The following is a 22,438-nucleotide window of genomic DNA, read 5'->3' as shown; positions in this document are numbered from 1 at the left end:
TCAAGAGGCCAGAGATTTGCAATAGTATTTGTAGATTTCAAAAAAGCATACGACTCGGTAGATAGAGAAACACTACTGAAAGTATTGGAAGAATTTGGGGTCGATAAGAAAACAATTCAAATTATCAAACAGACGCTAACAAACAGTAAGGCCAAAGTTAAATTTATGGGTGAAATTTCAAGGAAGTTCGAAATTAAAACAGGTGTTAGACAAGGTGATGGTTTATCCCCAATCCTCTTCAACTGCGTACTGGAAAAGATATTGAGAATATGGAAAGAAGAACTCAAAGGCACCAAGAATGACATCAGAATTGGAACAAAAAAAGAAAAAAATAGAAGTGGACTGTTTAGCTTTTGCAGACGATCTGGCAATAATTACAGAAAACGAAGAAATAGCTCAGAATTACTTGGAGAAACTACAAGAAGTTTCGGCCAGAGCTGGACTGCAGATTTCATTTGAAAAAACCGTGTATATGTCTAATCATAGAAATAACAAGAAAAATCTTATTACTAAATACGGCAATATTAAGAGAGTAGAAAAATTTAAGTATTTAGGTGAAATAATCCAAGTGAATGGTTTAGACAAGAGTGCAAACCAGGCGAGAGCAAGGAAAATGGAATTTGCTTTTCAAAAAACCAAAGACATATATAACAAAAAAAAAAAAAAACATTTCGATTCAAGCTAAATTAAGACATTATAAAACTGTCATTAGACCAGAATGCCTGTATGCATCGGAGTGCCTAACTCTTAACAAAAAGGGGGAAATAGAAAACATGGAAAGGAAAGAAAGGAAAATTTTGAGAAAAATATTAGGACCGAGAAAGATTGGAGAAGAGTACAAGCTAAAGAGTAATAAGGAAATATACAAAACTATTGAGAAAGTGAGTGATGCAATGCGTAAACGCAGACTAACGTTTTATGGTCACCTGTCGAGGATGGATGGAAACAGACTAACAAGAAAAGTGTTTGAACATAGTAACAGGAACGAAAAAACCAACAATAAATGGATACAGATGGTGAAAAAGGACTTGGCCTATTTTAATGTCACCCGTGAGTCAATCAGGGACAGGAAAAAGTTTAGACAAATAGTGACCGAAATTAAGTGTTTTCCAGAAGAAACGAAACTAAAGAATAATAACAGGAAATGGTCGGAAGAGCGGAGGAGGAACCATTCGAAAATGATGAGGAAATATTGGGAAGAGAGAAAAAAGATCAAAAAGCCGGGCAAGTGAATTGTTGAACGTGGTCCAAAGATGGCCGAAATCGAAAGAATAATAATAATAATAATAATAATAATAATAATAATAATAATAATAATAGAGTCTGAGAATGCAGGAAGGCTGGAGTGCAGTTTTGAATATTGCATTGGCCCCTCACTCTTGCTGATGTAATCACTGTGGAGGATGCTAAACTCAACTTGAAGGGAAAAAGTTTGTGTGCGAACGTGTCAATGAAATAATTAAAGAAAGACTCACACGGAATAAAACGATCTACGAAAGTAGCGGTTTGAGTAATACCTGGAATGTACGTCATTTTTTAGTATAAATGTTTGTGAATCGGCGGGTAATAAACCTCCTGTACTTGAACTAGGTGCTAAAAGCGACATTCGAATGAGAGAGTGTTCTCAGACAATAAGCAATAAAGATAAATCTGTTACTGTGATGCAAACGAACATTTGCTGCATTAGGAACAAAGTATTACAATTAGAACATTTTTGCAGTATTGAAAACGTTGATGTTGTTTGTATTTCAGAACATTGGCTGACAGACGATCAAGTACAATATTTTGTTCCTCAGGGGTATGCTGTTGGAGACATTATGTGTAGAAGTGAAAGAAAGAATGGAGGTGTCCTAATATTTGTTAAAGATAGTATAATGTTTACTAAAATAGATGTTAGCTCTTACTGTACAGAACTAGATGGGATTTAGCTGTATAAGACTAAACGTAGAGAATACTATAATTGTTAGCTTGTATAGATCACCAGGAGGAGATGTAAATATATTTTTCGAAAGATTTGAGCTGCTTATGAGTAAAATACTAAAATCTAACATAAAACTAATTATCTGTGGCAATTTCAACATTGAAATGGCCAACAGCGATGAACATGTTACTAGAACGTTTTTTAATATCTTAAGATCACTAAATTTACAATGTACAAATTACACACCAACACGGGATAAGGCGTGCTTAGATAATATTATAGTAAATCTTTCTAGAGATATGTACGACGTCAGACTTGTCAGTGGAGCCCTAGCTGATCATGAACCATTGATTTTAACATTCTCCTGTGATCAGTTGCCTAAATCAGTCAGAATCAAGTCTAATGCCACATGGGTAAGAGGGCAGAAAGATGAATATATTAATTTATTTATTGACAGAATATCTTATGTTAACTGGGACTTTGTATACAACACACAACCTGGAAAGGGTGCTGGTGAAATGGTGTTTAACAAATTCCTGGAAATACTCGTAGAGTTATGGTACTCCTGCTCACCATTAATCAAAAGTAGCCCTAAGCATAAACAGAAAAACAAACAGCTAAAATGGTATACAGATGAGCTAGCTCTCACTAGGGAGGAGATGCTCAGACTGTACAGAATATATAAAAATTCTTGTAAACAAGGACCTGAGCTAGATAATACTTCTTATAGAGCTTATCTAAAATGTAAAAAAATCTACAAAGACAAACTGTCCTTGGCCAAAAAACAAGCATGTGAACATTACATTGAAAGTGCTCCCAACAAATGTAAAGCAGCGTGGGATATCATCAACCAATATAATTCACAAACCCGTACACAAGATGCAATGCTGGTCCCAGAAGAAGTAAATAATTACTTCCTAACCTCAGTGAGTGAGCTGAAAAACAAAATCAAGCAAAATGGCACTTGTGCACTAGATCATCTTGGTGCTGTACCCCATAGTATGTATACTTTCCACTGGAATGTTGTCATCCCAGAGGATATTGTAAAAGCTGTGGCAAGGTTCACCAACTCCAAAAGTATGGACTGTTATTGGTTTTCTAACTATGTAATGAAAAAAATAATACACCTTATCTGTCAACCTCTTTCTTTCATTTTTAATATGTGTTTAGAATCTGGAGTTTTCCCAGATGCACTCAAAACTGCTAAAGTAATGCCAGTCTTTAAAAAGGGAGATAAGCATCTGCCCCAAAACTATCGACCAGTTTCTATTGTCCCAATTTTCTCTAAAGTTTTTGAATATGTAATGTACAGTCAACTAAACAACTATTTTGATAAGCATGATCTCCTCTCCAACAGACAGTTTGCATATCAGCATGGTAAAAACACCACTACTGCTGTCACTGAAGTTGTTAACCAGGTGTTAACTGCATTCGAAAATAAGGATCTAGTATCAGTCGTACTGTGCGATCTTAGCAAAGCCTTCGACTGCATACCATCTAACACCCTACTTGCAAAACTGGAATTTTATGGCATACACAAACCATCTTTGGATGCAATCGAATCATACTTAAGTAACAGGAGACAGTATGTATCAATTAAAAATAGATGCTCCTCACTGAAGGAAGTTCGGACTGGAGTGCCTAAGGGCTCGGTCCTAGGTCCTTTTCTATTTATCATTGCAATTAATGACTTACCTTACCACGTAGGAGCAAATTCAGTTGTGTGTTATGCTGATGATACAACGTTGCTCAATACACACCATGACACAACAGAACTGCATCAGGCAACACAGGAAAAACTAGAACTAGTAATGGATTGGTTTTCTTCTAATGAACTCCTGTGTAATCCTGATAAAACACAAGAACTAATTCTGGGTTTAACTACATCTGTTGAAAGCAAATCAATAAAATTGTTGGGATTCCACATTGACTCAAAATTAAACTAGGAGGAACACATTAGCCATATCTGCAAGAGAATAGCAAGAGTGTGTTATCTCATCTGGAGACTGACAGATGTAGTCACTAATGAGTATCTAAAGGTGGTATATTTTGGCCTCTTTCAGTCACACATTTCCTACGGCATATTGTTATGGGGACATTCTTGCTTTGTCAGTGAAATACTGAAAATTCAAAAAAAAGTAATCAGAATAATAAGCAAAGCTAAGCCCAAGGAACACTGCCATCCCCTCTTTATCAAGCACATGATATTAACTGTGGTGAATCTATACATCTACACAGCACTGCTTTATGTCAAAAGCAACTTAAATGAGTTCGAGACCAAAGAGAACATACATCCCCACAACACCAGAGGCAAACTGGACTTTGACATACCAAGACACAGACTCACAAAGACTGCAAACTCACACAAAATAATGAGTTTAAAACTCTTCAATAAACTTCCAGCATCTGCTCGGTCACTGACCAATAATATTTTCAAACGTAAGGTTTATGACTGGCTTCTCAAACACCCATTTTATAAGATAACAGAATATTTTGAAATAAGCATTGACATTAGTATATAAGAATATTCCTAAAAGAAAAAGAATTAAATTGTAAAAACTTTACTGTAAAGTTATTGTTAATTGTATATTTAATGTTCAGACCTATTCTGCTGTAAGTGGTCAATGGTGAATAAACTGAATACTGAATATTAATTCACCCATCTCTGGAGAATTCTGGACACTGCTGCCGTAGTGGTGTTCACCTTTCTTATCTTGGCAGTCAGAAGTTTTAACTGTTGAGAAAACTGGTGGAGAGTGCTGTCAAAAGATGAGAAATTTTATCTCAACTGACACAGCTTGAAAACTGAGAACACCTCATATAGCTATACCACTAAGGTAACTTCTTAAGCAAATGTTAACAGGTACCTGAAACTTCAATGTGTTTGTGTTTCACCTAGATTAAAGCAATGAATGCCCTTTCCATGTTTCAATGTTGTGTCTTTACTGGCTTGTTCAGAAATGGTAACAAAAAAATCTCAAAATTTAGCACTGTCAGCATAGACAAATTGCTTTGCACCTGCTTCCCCTTATGTGAGGAATCTAGGGACCACAAAGACAAGACCATATTAATTACAGAGGTATTTAAGCAGCTATTCTTCCTACACTCTGTGTGTGATTAGAGCAGGAAGAAACCCTTACATATGGCACAATGGGAAATGCCATCTACCATGCACTTCTGAGTGGTTTCCAGAAGCTGAAGGTACATCATCTTAACTTACATTAAATATAGTGAAAGCCCCACATAAAACAAGTTCATGTGCAACAAATATGCAACAATGCTGAAATTGAAAATTATTAAGGGCTCGAGTACCATGTGACTTATACTGTTTCCTATTATAAAATATTCTTTGTATAAAATCTTGAAAGAGCAGTATATGACTAACATTAGACAATCAAGTGGTGAAGCACTGCTAGGGACAATGAAAAATCTTAACTCTTTGGTATACATATACAATATGATAAGATGGGTGAAGAAAGTGTGGATAGTGTATATAATGCGTATTAAGTTCAGTATCACAAGTACAAATTTGTTTGGAGGTAAATATCTGTAAATCTAAAGGCAAACTGATCTGCGCAACATTATTATAAGAGGTGGAACAAATTAATAAAAATGGAACACAATCTTTGGACATGCCCGGTGTTGTCTAAAGGAGCTGATAAACTAGAAATAATTTCAAAATTGAAAACAATTCACCTGAAGATGAATGGTGGGTGTGACGTAGGCAGCAGTGCACCAGTTCGGCTTTTGGTGGGATTGTCCCCAAATTTAAAGTACTGTCCATGATCCCTGGTAAAGAGACTCTGGGCACACTTTTATTCTGCCTTGTGCCAAATTTATGAATCACGTGAATGAAGAGAAAGAATTACATGTAAATTTCCTCCCCCGGACACTATACATGATTTGAAATACACATCTGCCTGTCAAATTAGAGTTGGTTGCATATTTCGAATCCTATTTGAGCATTTTGGAAACAAAAAAGATTGGCATCCAGAAAAGACATTTTGTCCTTCCTTGAATGATGAAGATAATTTATCAGTTTCATATGTTCTTAAAGTTAAAAGATATATGGCTTTCAATAAAGGTTTGTTTCTCCACATGGCTGATGAAAGAAAATAACTTCACAACAAATTGTGTTATTTGTACTTCACCATGTTTTCAATAAAATCTGAAAGGAAAAACGCTATAGTATATCATCAGAATACAAAACAATTAATTCTGGCACAACAACAGTGTTATAAAAATAAAACAGTTGTAACTCTCTTTGTGAAGAAACATACGTCTGAAGATGATGCTGTGAAATGTGCTGCAGTTGCATCTGTTTATCACAGTGTAAAACACAGCCTTAGCTACAAGTCATTGGATTGCAACATGAAATTACATCTTTTCTTGTTCCAGAGGGTAATACTGCATCTAAAATTTCATGTGGACGAACTAAGGCAAGGCTGCCTCGAAAAAATTTCTTGGCCCATACAGTGAAGATGTAGTCATAGATGAGCTTCATAAAGCCTTTTATTTTTGTCTTCTGATGCTTCAAACTGAGGAAATACAAACATTTTCCTTATGCAGCTCAGTACTTTGATGTTATCTGCAGGATATGTCATGGACTGCTAGATTTTATGAAGACTCCAAAGAACACCACAAATACATTTTATAGCAATAAAGAATAATACATAATTTAATGGCTTTCATCTGAATCAAGGAAGTGCGTACAGTGCTGACACTGCTCCAGTGAACTATGGCAGAAACAATTCAGTTTTTGTCTTATTGAAAAATGACAATCCATCCATTTTGAGTGGTAACTGCAACTGTCAGGCCATAAATAATATTGTAAAACATGATCTTAAAATATTTCGTTATGATATAAACACAGTAGTTTTCAAAATTTACAGTGAATCTGGTTCCTCTGCATCAAATGTTCAGTCACTAATAGAATTATGAGTGTGTGGAAATATGAGTTTAAAGAAATATTACAACACATCCATACAAGATGGCTCTTGCTACTTCTTGCAACTGACAAAACTGTGTACTGCTGGCCTACCATCAAGTCATATTTTATTTCAAATGCCAAAGAATATTATGCAAGACTGATTTGGCAGTTTATGACCTCAAATGGGGAGCATAACACTGAAGAAACTGAACATTCACTTCCTCAGTGCTATCTATGTTTTGTGCAGCATATTGTGTCCCTGAAACTGTTAGAAAACTGGTAAAAACTCAGTTACTTACTGGAATCTTAAGAGCAAGCTAGAGAGCAGGAAAAAAGATAAATTATTAGGAAAGAAAGTTCATGAAATCCTGGAAGAAATACCAAAATCACATAGATTGAGTTTTGAAAATGATGCAAAATTTTTCTTGTTATATTGCATTGACTATTTGTCCCAAATCTATGACTTTTCTGAGGACAATGTGTTCCACCAGCTTACAAATTGTTCACTTAAAGAGCAAGATGATTTTCACCTGCAATGGCAGTATGTTTTAAAGGTTACCAAAAAACTGAATTTCAACCTCTGATTTCCAGAATGCATAGGCTGGACTTGATGAAAGTAACACAGAACACCAAATTGTATAGATCTCAATAAGTAGGAGTCCACAACTGACACGTACCATTCCCAACTGCTTTGACTCACAGCATACATACTTTCCGTTCGTACCAGTAAGTTTAACTCATTTGCTGAAAGAATCTTCAGTATGAGGAAGAACAAGTGATCAGAAGAAAGAAATCAAATGTCCATGGCCTTAAGGAAAAGAGAACTTCGAATAAATGAGAACTTTTCAAAAAATTGTGGTGAACTGCCAACTTTCTTGAAACGTCGCGTCCCTAGACATAGGCATGCATAAACAAATCAGCGCTAACTTTCAAGTGTCTGTAGTTTTGTAGTACAAGTTAAGAATAAGGTTATTATTTGTGTATTTTGAGGAGGAGTGTGCTATACGGACAGCTGCTTTTTACGAAGCCAATGACAATATAACAGTGACACATAAACTGAAGCTAGACTTCAATATCATACCTCATTAGAAATTTGGGGAGGTATGTTCCATATATGCACCTAATTGAAGGCAGTTTCTTTAATGCTACATGCATTTTACTTCTTCAGTGGCGGTTTTCAGCACTGTTAGCTCAAGAGTGAGTGTGGTCCCAGAGATGTGTTCATTAGTCTCCATGCTCTAGTTGGCTGATTTATGGCATTCTTTCAGCACTATTTGATTCAAAACATCACATACATTACTTGCAGTTTGCATTTTGTGCTCAACATGTGTGTTTACAGAGTGTAGTGTTGCCAACTCAATACTACTCACCGTAAACACACATATTTTGGACACAAAATGCAAAGTGCAAGTAATGTATGCAATGTGTTGAACCAAATGAGGGTGACAGAATGCCTGAAATCACAAGAAGACTAATGAACACATCTCCAGGACCACATGCATGAGCGAATAGCATTGGAAATCGCCACTGAAGGTGCTTCACAAATAAAAGCAGCGCAATGTGAACGGCAGTAAACAAACTCCCTTCAATTAGTTGCATACATGGAACAATATCTCCATGAATTTTGAAGCAACTAAGGAAAGACAGAAAACAGAAAAAATGATGTCTCATCAGGAATCTTTATGTCCCTTGGAACCAACTGCAACTGGTGCAGAAATGTGAAACAAAGAGGCTGTTTTAGTGGCTGATTTTGTTAACCTGCCATGTCACGTCACAGAATAACAGCAATATTCTGATGACAATTAATTGGAGAATATAGTGACAAGCAACATGCGGCAACTTATGCAGAAATGTTTAAGGATGTAAAAGACTTATCTAATAAAATATATCCTCATTAACACTGTTTTATAAATCACAAATTCAACTGTTCAGTACAGTAGCCAAGCATTTTCTGTCACATATGTTGGAATTACTAACTCACAACCAAAATATCATGTGCCAACCAATAACAGAACATGGCCCCACTAGGGATTTGCCTGTCACCATTGTTTCCATTAAAATTATCCACACTAATTAAATCCTTAACAATGCACCAAACTAATCCCTGGGCAAGAAAAAAGCATAAAGAACATAGTGCTTATTTTCTCATCTTTCACTGTTTATCTCAGTTATCTTTCTAGTGACAAAACAGTTTGAATCTTTGACAACAACAAATAACAGCAAAGCATCAGGACTGGCATCTGCCCAATTCGTAACCTTAGTCTGTTTTAACTTAAATGTCCACACACAGTTTACTAACAGTATGGATGTAGACAATCATCTGATGTGGTTGTACTCTGTGACAGTAAAACTACTATTCTACACTGAGAAACTGCACTAGTAGAACTAATCCTATGACAAACTGGATAATGATATTTGGCTTTAAATACACTTTTCAGGATGAACATAGGATCAAATGGGATTTTAGCAAAATTCTCCTGTTCTTCACTTACACAGTTCTCCTAGCAAGACCATGAAAACGATCTTGTGGCGATATTTGTTCAGGGTAGTTACAAAGGGCCGCTCACATTTACGAATCGTTAAGTATTGCAACGTTATAACATAACACAAGCGACACAAACACTGAATGCTACTTAGTGCAGCACCTACTGTATCAAGTACCAAACAGGAGGAGTCAGTCATAAGCAAAACAATTATTAGACGATTCCCAACCTGCACATAGTTGGCGTTCCTTGTCCTGTTCGGTCTCTGGTCCCTTTCTTTTTTATTATCTTTCCATCTAGGGTGCTGTTCCGTTCCCTTTCCATCACTGACAAAAACAATAAAATTGTAAATAAGTTGCTTTGGTTATAAAATACGTAGGTACATATACGTAAAAGAAAACATATACTAATTGTAGAACACACTCTTTATTTTTATTTCGCTGCACATTTACGTTGGGTCTGTACACTTTACGCTGCTTAGAATCGCCAATGTTAGCCTTTCCTGCTGTTAAAGCACCAAGTGTTAGATCCCGTGCGCCCCTGAAAGATGGTAATCGCCCAGGAGACGCAGAAGTCCCAGGTTCGATCTTTATAGAACCTATCAAGCTAGAGATCTGTTTGTAATCCTTATTGCCTGCCATTTTCACGAGAAAACTACAGTACACACGCCGGACACATTACACATTCATCAAGTACATAAATACAATGACATGAAATCCGTGTTTACAAGCACAGCATTTGCTTGTCTTCTGTTTCAAAACTATTACCAACATTATAAAATTAATAGCTGTCACTGAATTTACTTTTTTCTTTGTAAGTCATTTGATTAATTATTACGATTGTGGAAATCTTCGAAAACAGCACTCGATTCACGAACTAATAATTTCAGCTGCTACACTAAAACATTATTAGACCATACAATAAAAAAAGTGACATAGGGCGGAGTCTGAAGATCTGAAGTCGATAACGGTTCGTCAATGCATAAACAGTTAGTTTATTTACGAGGTGATGTGAATCAACGGGAATGAATAAAATGCGAAGAAATAAGTACTATAGCTGCGTAGATACATTAAGGATTAGTGTAGGCTACGCATGGTGAATTATTGCTATTATTTTTATGTTCTTCTGCATACGCCGGGCGATCGGCTGGAAAATTACAAAAATCGTCATTAGTATTGTTAAATATGAGTTCAGCAGCGTTAAGGGCGTACGCCCAAGAATATTTCAGCTCTATTAATTCAATAGCTGAAAGAATTCGGGCAGATGTCAATACAGCCGTAACTGCGTATGAAGATTTGTGGCATACATTAAGTCCTGAAGACCAAAATCAGGTTCTAGACGATACCATTATACATCCTGAGGCTGTACTGAAATATTCTCTCTGTCAACAAAATGAAATAGAAATTGAATGTTTTCCACGGCTACGTTTAGAAACGGGTTATAAATATGTGACAGATGACGACGGAGGAAAGGAACAAGCAAGTGACTTTTTCTTCTATCGCCTCCCCCCTTCATTGCTAAACCATAAACATAGGCATTCAGTTCTTTAACTGACTTGTTTGTTCACAGGTCGTGAAATGGAGGGATGAACACTCTGCACCATTTACATGGATGACCCAGAGCCAACTGAATCTCAGCATTATGGACTCCATTGAAAAAGATAGCAGGAAACCTCCATTACAGTCTTCTGACACTTTATTTACACCATCAAAGAAACCTTTCACCACCTCTGACGGTTTTGTTGACCCACCAGATGTAGTGTTGGGTGGATCGTCATCTCGATTGGCAGCTAGTCTTAGTCCAAAAATCAACTTAGCAACAAAAAATCCCTGTGGAGAAGATAGCTTACTGACAAAACTTAAAAATAAGACAGCAGTATTAAAAATACAGACAACTTTGAAATCTACAATGGGCAAACCAGAACCAGAGAGAGTTCCTTGTCAGTCTGATAGTGACAAGCAAGCCCTTGTTCACACAAAGACAATCCGCAGTACTACAAACAATTTGAAGAATACAAAGAATTTGGGTAATAAACCACTGGTGTCTAAACCAAAGACTCCTCCTCCACCACCTCCCACAAAACAGAAACTTATATCAGAAACCAAGCTAGAGGAAGATCCTGAAAGAAAAGCTTTATTGCCAGGTGCTCCTTCTAGTGGTCAGAACTCTAGAGAAACTAAGGAACATTTGGTAGTGAAATCTACTACTTCCATTGATTCAATTGATTTAGATGATTTCCATATTAATCTGAATAGCCCATCAAAGGATGTTCCAAAAACAGGTTTTGATTTCCTAGACAACTGGTAGTTGTGCTTCATTTTTTGCATTTTTCTTTTGCATGGGTCACCAAAGATACATCTACTGAACCATATTTATGGTGTGTAAAGCCTCAAAGTCTTATGCTCTGTCTTTTGTATTCCTATGGTTCATAACTGTGATTTATTAATTTTAGAGATGTTCAACACTATATCCTGCATCGAGAACTTGAAGAACTGCATAGTGTATTTTTGCTGTCTTGAACAAGATATATCTAGCTAGAGTATGAAAAGATTAATGAAACTGTAGTGGTATACATTTTCTGAATATTTTTACAATTTTTGTAAGTGGATTTTATAATGATTTTAGTGAAATATGAAAAAGTATTACTTTTACCTGTTTTATACCAGAAATAGTGTTGATGTACCTGAGTGTAAAAAAGGCTCATAACCTGTAAGAAGTTTTATTCTCATCCAGTATTGGAAAAATATAAGCTTGCAATTATTTATTTTCATGTTGGAGTCGAAGTATTGTTACATTTCAAAGATTAACTGAAGCCTTTGATATTGCTTTTCCAAGTAGCAACCAAAATGTTATCTTTCAGCATAACCTATACCTTGGGCTACATTACAGATCAGTTTGTCACTACAACCTGCATCCCAAAAAATATAGGCATAAAAAATATTGTCAGTTCTCTGTTCTTTTCCTGTTTGCATTTTTATGAATTCACGTACTATAACATCACTATGTCACATGATGAAGCTGACATCCAGTATTGGTAGATTCAATTGAAGGCATTTCACAGAGTTGTGGTTTTCCAATAAAAACTGATCTAATGTTTGGTATGAATAACAAATTGATACCAGGGATCACCATGCTTAGCAGCATGTTGAAACTGGGGAAATTCATCCTCAGATCCTGTTTGAAACGAATATCAAAACTTCCTACTCCTCTGTTGATTTTTGAAGGTATTTTTTGTCATTTTTAAAACAGTTGTGGATAAATTGTTTTGCCTCACTCCTTTTTGAAAATTTACAGTTATAAAATTTAAATCATAATTGGCAATTATTCTATAGATTCATGCATTTTAAGTTCCAGAAAATCAGAATCAGATACAAGTTGCACTGTTTCAGTGTTACTTTTGTCCTCTCTCTCTCTCTCTCTCTCTCTCTCTCTCTCTCTCTCTCTCTCTGTTATGTTACCCTTTGTTACATTGTGTGTGACTACATGTTTGACTGTTCAGCGGATATGCTTTTAACAAATGTTACCTGCCCCCCCCCCCCCCCCCAAATAAGTTGACTATGCTTGAAAATTGGCAGTTCACTCCACTTTAATATTTAATTGTAGACTTGATTTAACAGTGATTGGTGTTAGTATCTGTGTGGAATGTTTACTTGGGTAAAGCATCTTGTTTCCATTGCTAACAATCAGAAACGAGTAACACTAATGTGTATTGTCTTCATTCTTTCTTAGGCAAACTATGAAGCATCGTATTCCATGGCAGCCATTAGTATCATGAATATATCTTGTAGTTAAATGTAGCAAATCAGAACTTATACTGAATCGTGTCAGGCTATGGATGTCTGTAAATCAGTTCTATGCTATATGTCATATGAGAGTGCACTGGTGTAATGGTCACCGCTAAAGAATACAAATCTCCAACAGTTAAATATATCTGTTACTGAACTTGGTCATTTTTTGTAAATCGAGAATTTTTTTAATGTCTCACAAACTCAGATGGAAGAAACCAGACAGATGTTATAGAATCAGAGATACAAATGAAATGTGGCAAGTGTCTTTGTTTCACTTTGTGTGTCATGTATATATTAAGGTTATTGGTCAACGTGCATATTAACATTCAGGATGCATCAACTCTATAATTGTATTTAGTAAAAATGGTTTTAAATTTTTGTTGTGTATTTTTTTTACTTATTTTGAGAGTAAAAAGTGAATTTAAATATGTAACTATGTTAATCATTATTGCATTTACTGTTTACCTTGAAAGGAACAAGAAAATGTAATATACATACAACTTTGTGCCTTCCTGAGTGCAGCTTTTTTTTGTCGAGTATATTTTCTAAGTATTAACCATTCTGCAATGCTAGTCCTTTACTGCTGTTACCTAATGTACCACAATGTAATTTTCAATCTCGAGCCCATGACTATTGTTTCTGGCTTCCTGTTTCACATGACAGTGTACTTACCTTTGTATCACAGATTGAGGTGTCAGTTTATTAATGAAATAACTACTCAGGTAATTCCTTTCACAACTGCCATATTGACAAACATACCATTTGTTGTTATAGCACAATTATGATGCTGTATATAGGTCAGTATTCCAAAATACTGCATCTTCAAGGGCATTAATTGAGAAAAGGTCAGTAACATCTGCTAGAAATTCAAGTTAAATATTGCTAGTGATATTTCCGAAAGGGTGGTTGGTTTATTTAATGATCAGTTTTGTTTATGGGGGCTTCTTTAATATAAAAAAATAAGGAAGATAGTTATCTTCTGATACTCATAATTATGGCAAGCTCCAATTTTCTTACCCATGGCCTGATGTGTGGTGTTGGTAAATTGCAAAAATGCTTGATTTTATTATCAGTATGAGTATGCTGACTTCAGTATCAGAATACGAACTGAACTGTAAAACTGCTAGCATAACAATGAGGTATTTTCGTTGACTCATCAAGTTTCTGATGAAAGTAAATCGCTTATCGAACATGGCAGCTGTGATTGTTACTACTGCATCAATTGTTTTAAAAAAATTCTTTGGACTATGTAGGTCTCATTTAAATGAAACATTATAGTCAGTAATTAGTACTTAATTTCCTGTGCACATTTGCTAACAACCTCTGTAGGTTTCTTGCATTTGTTTTGTGTATATATATCTACTTCTGTATCCTTTACATTTTTTCAGTGCAATTTGCATTTGATTTTTATGTATTTTCTGTATTATAAGCTGGCACTCTTCCCAGTATTGTGGAATAATTTTGAAAAGCTAGTGTTTAGGATGTAGTGGTTATGGAATGTGTGATTTCTCTGCCCATGATACTTTTTTCCTTTAATTATAAAATTACTAAGCAAGGATATATTGCTCCTAGGATGCATCTATGAATTACTTTCTGTGAAGCTTAATTTTCTCGTCATTTGGCTGTAGCCAGTTTATTGTACTGTAGCCAGTGGCTGTAATTCCCAGAAGACACATAGATGTTAGAGATTTGCTTTGCTGATGTGGTAGAATGTTGTATAGACTTCAGTGCCCCTTGGCTTTGTACCATAAGATAAGTTTCTTTTGTGTGTGTAGAAATGCATCATGATTTATAAATGTTCCAGTAAAGTATAAACCAAATTGTGCCAGTGATTACTATGATTTTTACTGGCATGTAAGGATGATGTCTCTACCATACACCAATAATTTCATGTAGTTATACAAATGTTTGAGATTTGCCAAATCTTGTATTGTGTGTAAAATTATTTACCAAAAAAGCAGTGTCTCTGGTACCCACAGGGCTAGTTTGAGAAGATTTTTCCACACAAGCAACACCACATCTACCCCTCCCCCCCCCCTCCACACACACACACACACACACACACACACACACTTTTTTCACTTGTCAGTTTTTGCTGCTATGATACACATAGTATACAAATTGTGCACGTGGGTTCCTCTCTCAGCTTTATCCCCCAAGTGGCTGCTACTAATTGGCATAAGTCCATTATAGAATTTTTATGTGGTGCCTCTGATGCCCTGTCAAGCTTGTCTCTCCGAATGGCGGCTATTGCAGTTTGGGTCCTGAAAAGCCCCAAGTACACATACTGTGGTGGCAATAGAATCTCAGGTTATTGTTTAAAATTTACATATTTCTGTATAAAGTAGTAGTACTGGCTGTGTGTCATAACATTATGCTTTTTCGCATGCCAAAATTGTATAACTTGTATTTGCCAAGGACTGTATCTTTCACATGGTGCTATCATTTACCTGTAATATTCAATATAGAGAACTTTAGGGACTCTTGCTGCATAATTATCATCATCATACAATGGAAAGTCCAGGATGGAATAACAATATGGAAAGAACATTTTCCTACTCACTACATAGGGGAGGTGTAGGTTTGAAGACAGGCACATTGAAAAGAATACTAGAAAAACTAAGCTTTCGGCCAAAGTGCTTCCTCAAAAGTAGAACTCACACATGTTTACTTACCAACATCTCATGTAAATGTGACTACTGTCTTTGGGTGGTACAGTGGTCAGGTGTTAGTTCATGGATACAGTAGCTGTGTGTGCGTGTGTGTGTGTGTGTGTGTGTGTGTGTGTGTGTGTGTGTATGTGTGTGTTTTCTGATTAAGGACTTTGTCCAAAAGCTTTATATTTCTAGTATTCCTTTCATTGTGACTGCCTTAGAATCAGTGCCTCCTCTATGTGATGAGTAGCAATCCATCATTTACATATTGTTCATAATAATAATAATAATCATCATCATCATATTTATGATTATACATAGACTTGTTAGTTGGAATAACAACATTAGTGACAGAAAAAGATTATAAATATTTTATGAATTTTATTTTTATGCTAACATTTCTGCCCCTTAGCAGATATATATATAAAACTAGACTAATTAGACACAGTATTTGACAGATATGGGTTGCAACATGTCTTGTGGTACATTTAGTTCACCTTATTACATAGTGTCATTGTTTTCCATAAAACAGATGTCTTAGTAAAAAACATATTAAGGTATCAATATGTTCAGAGAAGATGCCAGTTCCTGTGTTGATAATAGAAGTGCCAATTCACTCCTTACAATTTTTGTACACACATAATGGAAAGGATGATGAATAATAAAAATGAATCAGTTATGTACCTGTATGTATGTGTATACTGATTTTTTCTATCTACTTATTGTTACTGTAGCTATTATTAGATGTTCATTAGTCATATTCTGATACTCCATACAAGGTGTTTAATCTTCAGCACAGAATGACACATTTTCAGATGGAGCCCAAGGTATTAAAGTGTGTGGAAATGCAAATGAAGACTGGAAACTGGATTGGGAAAGAATTTAGCATGCTAGGATGAGTAAAGCTGATACAGGGAGGACGATTTTTAACTTTAGGCAATGTCTATGCATGAATGATGGGCAGCTGACAAAAATGAACTACATCGAATACCAAGAATTGTATTATACAGCTTATTTATTTATTTGTTGCTTTTCATTCATTCATTAACTCAAATCTCTTACTTGGATTACATAGGTCATTACACTGTAGTAAGTATTTGTAATACATTGTTCTTTTGTGTTACATGATGCATACATAGTAGGGTTACAAAATGATGCTCTATTTGACTAGTAATATTCAAATCATGTACAATGATCAGACGTCTCTATATAGAATAAATTTCACAATAGCGGAACTCTGTCTTTTTATATCAGCAAAGGTGCAGCACCAGTTTGTCTAGGTTTGTAGAATGAATAACACCAGAAGACTTTTTAAGGCAGGAAGATTTTGTCATATGGAACCTTTGAAAATATTCTATTTGATATATCCTGGAAAATGGCTCCAAGAACATCAGATATGCCTGGTTTCAGTTCTTTTAAGATCACATCCCAGTTCTCATTGATGAAATTGTTCATGTTGTCCCCTAACGCTTTATCACCATTGAAAAGATTTTCAAAAGTAAGATAAAGGCGGCTGGTTTCAAAATTAATCTTGAAGTCTTTGATGTTGACATACTTTTCACCAGACTTTTCCACCGGTTCTCCTGTCATGACTACATCGCAGAGTACATCCTCTGAAAATCAAAAGAGGAGTACAGCATTAATATGCACATTTATGAACACCCAACAATAAAAATACTCCTTTTTGTGGAATAATATTCATAAAAATGTTCATCTCTTATTACATTATGTTACTGAAACATACCGTTTTAAAAGGAAATTTGCTCTCTCTCTCTCTCTCTCTCTCTCTCTCTCTCTCTCTCTCTGTGTGTGTGTGTGTGTGTTTTCTTTTTGTCAAGTTCTTGTTTGTATACTCATCCACAGCTCAGCACCTTCCACAAGATATGGTGAGCTATGTTTTCATATTTATTTCATTCTTTCAAATATTCAGAATATTTGCAAGTCTTTTCGTTACATGTAAATTGAGTAAGCTACAATGATATTGGAAGGATAGATCCCTACTCACCATATGGAGGAGATGTTGAGGTGCAGACAAGCACAATGAAAAATAATGTTAGAAATATTTTGGTTTTCAGACGAAGTCCTTTTTCAGAAGCAGAAAACTCACATGCTCATGGCCTCTGTCTCCAGATGCCTGGAGAAAGGACTTTTGTCGAAAAACTAAAATATTCGTCTTCATTGTGCCTGACTGTGATTCAGCACCTCCTCTGTGCAGCTAGTAGCAGTTTATCCTCTCCATATTGTTGATAGTTCATCTCGGAATTTCTGTTCGAGTAAATTACTGCAACTTATATTTGCAAACTGTTCACAACTGTGTAAAGAACTTACGATGTTTCCAGTGATTGATTAACTTTGAAGGAGCAAAATCTTGATAATAAAGATAACATAGAAAATAGAAAAAAGTTGTCATTGCTTGGCATAGGAAAATATAGAAAAAGAAGAAAAACGAAAAATAAAGAACTGCTACCCACTCTTAGTGTTTCAGAGCTGAAAGTGCCTTTTACGGTGACTAAGAGAAATTACTTGGTGAATATATTTGTTCACAGAGACACTCTGCAGGAACATGTTGAACTGAACTGCTTAATTAGTGTACTAGTCAGCTGTTATTCAGCTTATCCCCAGGGAATTTTACACATAGTGTCTCACTATGTTTATGACAATTGACATCTATTTCTTAAATAAGCAGGTTATTTTTATTTCCTCGAAGCTGTATAGTTTGATTCATTGCAAGAATATGTTGAAGATGGTGACTGCCATGGTTGCCTATGCTCACATGTAAGATAAAGTATTTGTTGTCCCAACTTGTTGGCTCAAAAAATGGTTCAAATGGCTCTGAGCACTATGAGACTTAACTTCTGAGGTCATCATTCCCCTAGAATTTAGAACTACTTAAACCTAACTAACCTAAGGTCATCACACACATCCATGGCCGAGGCAGGATTCGAACCTGCGACCATAGCTGTTGCGCGGTTCCAGACTGTAGCGCCTAGAACCGCTCGGCCACCCCGGCCGGTTCAACCTGTTGGCTTGTCCAAGTAACAATGTATTAGGCGACCGATATATTATTGCACCTGGGAGCAAGGGTGCTTCAGTTGGCTTATTGTGAGTTTTTATCATGATATTTCATGATGACATGATGAACCACTTGATAGTAAATGTGCAGCTGTCATGAGATCATTCACAGGGATTCATTTTGCTTGGTCACCACTGTATTTGTTTACTGTAACATCAATGCATGTTTCTGATGATGGCCGTGAGAGGCTAAGTGTAATAATATTGCATTTGGGTAGTATGTGCCACTCGTCAATCTGCTGCAGGTGATTTTTTGTCTTTACACAATCTTATTTGTTATTTCTATCATAAAATTTTTGAATTACTTGCAGCTTTGGCTGCTATAGTAAATGTCTTTTGATCTTATGTTTAACCAATGAACCTGGCAATACTTCGCAGCTGCTAAATTTGTATGGGAATTGGATGCACCTCTTAAACATCTTCCCTCTCTCTCTGCCCATCTCTTCCAACACCTCTCTTTGTCCATCTCCTCCTTCTCCTCCTTCCCTTCCCTTCTCTGTGCATTCACTCCCCCCCTCCCTCCCATCCCTCTGTCCATGTCCTTCTTCCCCCTTTTATGTACTTTTCCCTTCTCTGTCCGTCACCTCCTCTCCTCTTTTTGACCTGAGTCTTATTTATTGTTGTTTGTTGTTGTGGTCTTCAGTCCAGAGGCTGGTTTGATGCAGCTCTCCATGCTACTCAATCCTGTGCAAGCTTCATCATCTCCCAGTATCTACTGCAACCTACATCCTTCTGAATCTGTTTAGTGTATTCATCTCTTGGTATCCCTCTACAATTTTTACCCTCCACACTGCCCTCCAATACTAAATTGGTGATCCCTTGATGCCTCAGAATATGCCCTGCCAACCGATTCCTTCTTCTAGTCAAGTTGTGCCACAAATTTCTCTTATCTCCAATTCTATTCAGTACCTCCTCATTAGTTATGTGATCTGCCCGTCTAATCTTCAGCATTCTTCTGTAGCACCACATTTTGAAAGCTTCTATTCTCTTCTTGTCTAAACTATTTATCATCAATGTTTCACTTCCATACGTGGCTACACTCCGTACAAATACTTTCAGAAACAACTTCCTGACACTTAAATCTATACTTGGCGTTAACAAATTTCTCTTCTTCAGAAACGCTTTCCTTGCCATTGCCAGTCTACATTTTATGTCCTCTCTACTTCGGCCATCATCAGTTATTTTGCTCCCCAAATAGCAAAACTCATTTACTACTTTAAGTGTCTCATTTCCTAATCTAATTTCCGCGGCTTCGCCTGATTTAATTCGACTACATTCCATTATCCTCGTTTTGTTTTTGTTGATGTTCATCTTATATCCTCCTTTCAAGACACAGTCCATTCCATTCAGCAGCTCTTCCAGGTCCTTTGCTGTCTCTGATAGAATTACGATGTCATCGGCGAACCACAAAGTTTTTATTTCTTTTCCATGGATTTTAATTCCTACTCCACATTTATTTTTCTTTTGTTTCCTTTACTGCTTGCTCAATATACAGATTGAATAACATCGGGGATAGGCTACAACCCTGTCTTACTCCCTTCCCAACCGCAGCTTCCCTTTCATGCCCCTTGACTCTTATAACTGCCGTCTGGTTCTCTATAAATTGTAAATAGCCTTTCGTTTCCCGTAATTTACCCCTGCCGCTTTCAGAATTTGAAAGAGAGTATTCCAATCAACATTGTCCAAAGCTTTCTCTAAGTCTACAAATGCTAGAAACGTATGTTTGCCTTTCCTTAATCTATTTTCTAAGATAAGTCGTAGAGTCAGTATTGTCTCACGTGTTCCAACTCCAGCTTTCTTTGGGATTGGAGTTATTATATTCGTCTTGAAGTCCGAGGGTATTTCACGTGCCTCATACATATTGCTCACTAGATGGTAGAGTTTTGTTAGGTCTGGCTCTCCCAAGGCTGTCAGTAGTTCTAATAGAATGTTGTCTACTCCTGGGGCCTTGTTTCGACTTAGGTCTTTCAGTGCTCTGTCAAAACTCTTCATACATTATCATATCTCCTATTTGATCTTCATCTACATTCTCTTCCGTTTCTATAATATTGTCTTCAAGAACATTGCCCTTGTATAGACCTTTTATATACTCCTTCCAACTTTCTGCTTTCCCTTCTTTGCTTAGAACTGGGTTTCCATGTGAGCTCTTGATATTCATGCAAGTGGTTCTCTTTTCTCCAAAGCTCTCTTTAATTTCCCCTTGGCAGTATCTATCTTACCCCTAGTGATATGTGCCTCTACATCCTTACATCTGCCCTCTAGCCATCCCTGCTTAGTCATTTTGCACTTCCTGTCGATCTCATTTTTGAGACATTTGTATTCCTTTTTGCCTGATTGATTTACTGCATTTTTGTATTTTCTCCTTTCATCAATTAAATTCAATATCTCTTGTGTTACCCAAGGATTTCTGTTAGCCCTCATCTTTTTACCTACTTGATCCTCTGCTACCTTCACTATTTCATCTCTCAAAGCTACCCATTCTTCTTCTACTGTATTTTGTCCCCCATTCTTGTCACTTCTTCCCTAATGCTCTCCCTGAAACTCTGTACAACCTCTGGTTCTTTCAGTTTATCCAGGCACCATCTCCTCAAATTCCCACCTTTTTGCAGTTTCTTCAGTTTTAATCTACAGTTCATAACCAATAGATTGTGGTCACAGTCCACATCTGCCCCTGGTAATGTCTTACAATTTGAAACCTTGTTTCTGAATCTCTGTCTTACCATTATATAATCTATCTGAGACCTTCCAGTATCTCCAGGCATCTTCCATGTATACAACCTTCTTTCATGGTTCTTGAAACAAGTGTTAGCTATGATTAAGTTATGCTCTGTGCAAAATACTACCAGGCGGCTTCCTCTTTCATTCCTTACTCCCATTCCATATTCACCTACTACGTTCCCTTCTCTTCCTTTTCCTAATACCGAGTTCCAGTCACCCATGACTATTAAATTTTCGTCTCCCTTCACTATCTGAATAATTTCTTTTATCTCATCATACATTTCATCGATCTCTTCATCATCTGCGGAGCTAGTTGGCATATAAACTTGTGGTAGGCATGGGCTTCGTATCTATCTTGGCCACAATAATGTGTTCACTATGCTATTTGTAGCAGCTTACCTGCATTCCTATTTTCCTGTTCATTATTAAACCTATTCCTGCATTACCCCTATTTGATTTTGTATTTATAACCCTGTATTCATCTGACCAGAAGTCTTGTACCTCCTGCCACCGAACTTCACTAATTACAACTATATCTAACTTTAACCAATCCATTTCCCTTTTTAAATTTTCTAACCTACCTGCCCGATTAAGGGATCTGACATTCCACGCTCCGATCCATAGAACGCCAGTTTTCTTCTGCCTGATAACAACATCCTCCTGAGTAGTCCCTGCCTGTAGATCCGAATGGGGGACTATTTTACCTCCGGCATATTTTACCGAAGAGGACGCCATCATCATTCAACCATACAGTAAAGCTGCATTCCCTTGGGAAAAATTACGGCTGTAGTTTCCCAGTACTTTCAGCCGTTCACAGTACCAGCACAGCAAGGCTGTTTTGGTTAGTTACAAGGCCAGATCAGTCAATCATC

The 22,438-nt window shown here is 36.5% G+C and overlaps 3 protein-coding genes across 5 annotated transcripts in view; 1 reads left to right on the top strand and 2 right to left on the bottom strand.

Annotated features, from left to right (window-relative positions):
- Positions 1-10,080, bottom strand: part of LOC126203747 (DNA-directed RNA polymerase III subunit RPC4) — a 61,323-nt gene extending 51,243 nt beyond the window's left edge. The window contains exons 1-3 of one of the 2 annotated variants that reach the window (XM_049938115.1): positions 9,758-9,925; positions 9,564-9,660; positions 4,581-4,680 (exon numbers count right to left, since the gene is read on the bottom strand). In XM_049938115.1, the coding sequence (XP_049794072.1) occupies positions 4,581-4,680; positions 9,564-9,660; positions 9,758-9,782 (222 nt within the window). In that variant the 5' untranslated portion in view covers positions 9,783-9,925. Of the gene's footprint in view, positions 1-4,580; positions 4,681-9,563; positions 9,661-9,757 lie in introns of both variants that reach the window. The other variant, XM_049938114.1, reaches the window with a different exon arrangement.
- A 204-nt stretch (positions 10,081-10,284) lies between these two features.
- Positions 10,285-16,735, top strand: LOC126204439 (uncharacterized protein C1orf198 homolog). Of its 2 annotated transcripts, none has more exons than XM_049938829.1 (2): positions 10,285-10,812; positions 10,904-16,735. In XM_049938829.1, the coding sequence occupies exons 1-2, from the start codon at positions 10,519-10,521 to the stop codon at positions 11,639-11,641; spliced, it is 1,032 nt and encodes a 343-aa protein (XP_049794786.1). In that variant the 5' UTR covers positions 10,285-10,518; the 3' UTR covers positions 11,642-16,735. The 2 variants fall into 2 exon arrangements, with proteins under 2 accessions (XP_049794786.1, XP_049794787.1); XM_049938830.1 differs by having other exon boundaries at positions 10,721-10,816.
- Positions 16,736-16,773: 38 nt separating this feature from the next.
- LOC126204442 (protein takeout-like) overlaps positions 16,774-22,438 on the bottom strand; it is a 72,701-nt gene continuing 67,036 nt past the window's right edge. The window contains exon 5 of the mRNA XM_049938831.1: positions 16,774-17,389. Within this exon, the coding sequence (XP_049794788.1) occupies positions 17,088-17,389 (302 nt within the window). The 3' untranslated portion in view covers positions 16,774-17,087. The remainder of the gene's footprint in view (positions 17,390-22,438) is intronic.

This window comes from Schistocerca nitens, chromosome 9 (genome assembly GCF_023898315.1).
Source record: "Schistocerca nitens isolate TAMUIC-IGC-003100 chromosome 9, iqSchNite1.1, whole genome shotgun sequence".
Taxonomy (NCBI): Eukaryota; Metazoa; Arthropoda; class Insecta; order Orthoptera; family Acrididae; genus Schistocerca; species Schistocerca nitens.
This window is presented reverse-complemented; position numbering and strand designations above follow the sequence as displayed.

Coding starts and splice junctions, on each gene's coding strand:
- LOC126204439 (XM_049938829.1), top strand. CDS start 10,519: ATGAGTTCAGCAGCGTTAAGGGCGTACGCCCAAGAATATTTCAGCTCT. Junction 10,813..10,903: donor ACGACGGAGGAAAGGAACAA/GCAAGTGACTTT, acceptor GTTTGTTCACAG/GTCGTGAAATGGAGGGATGA.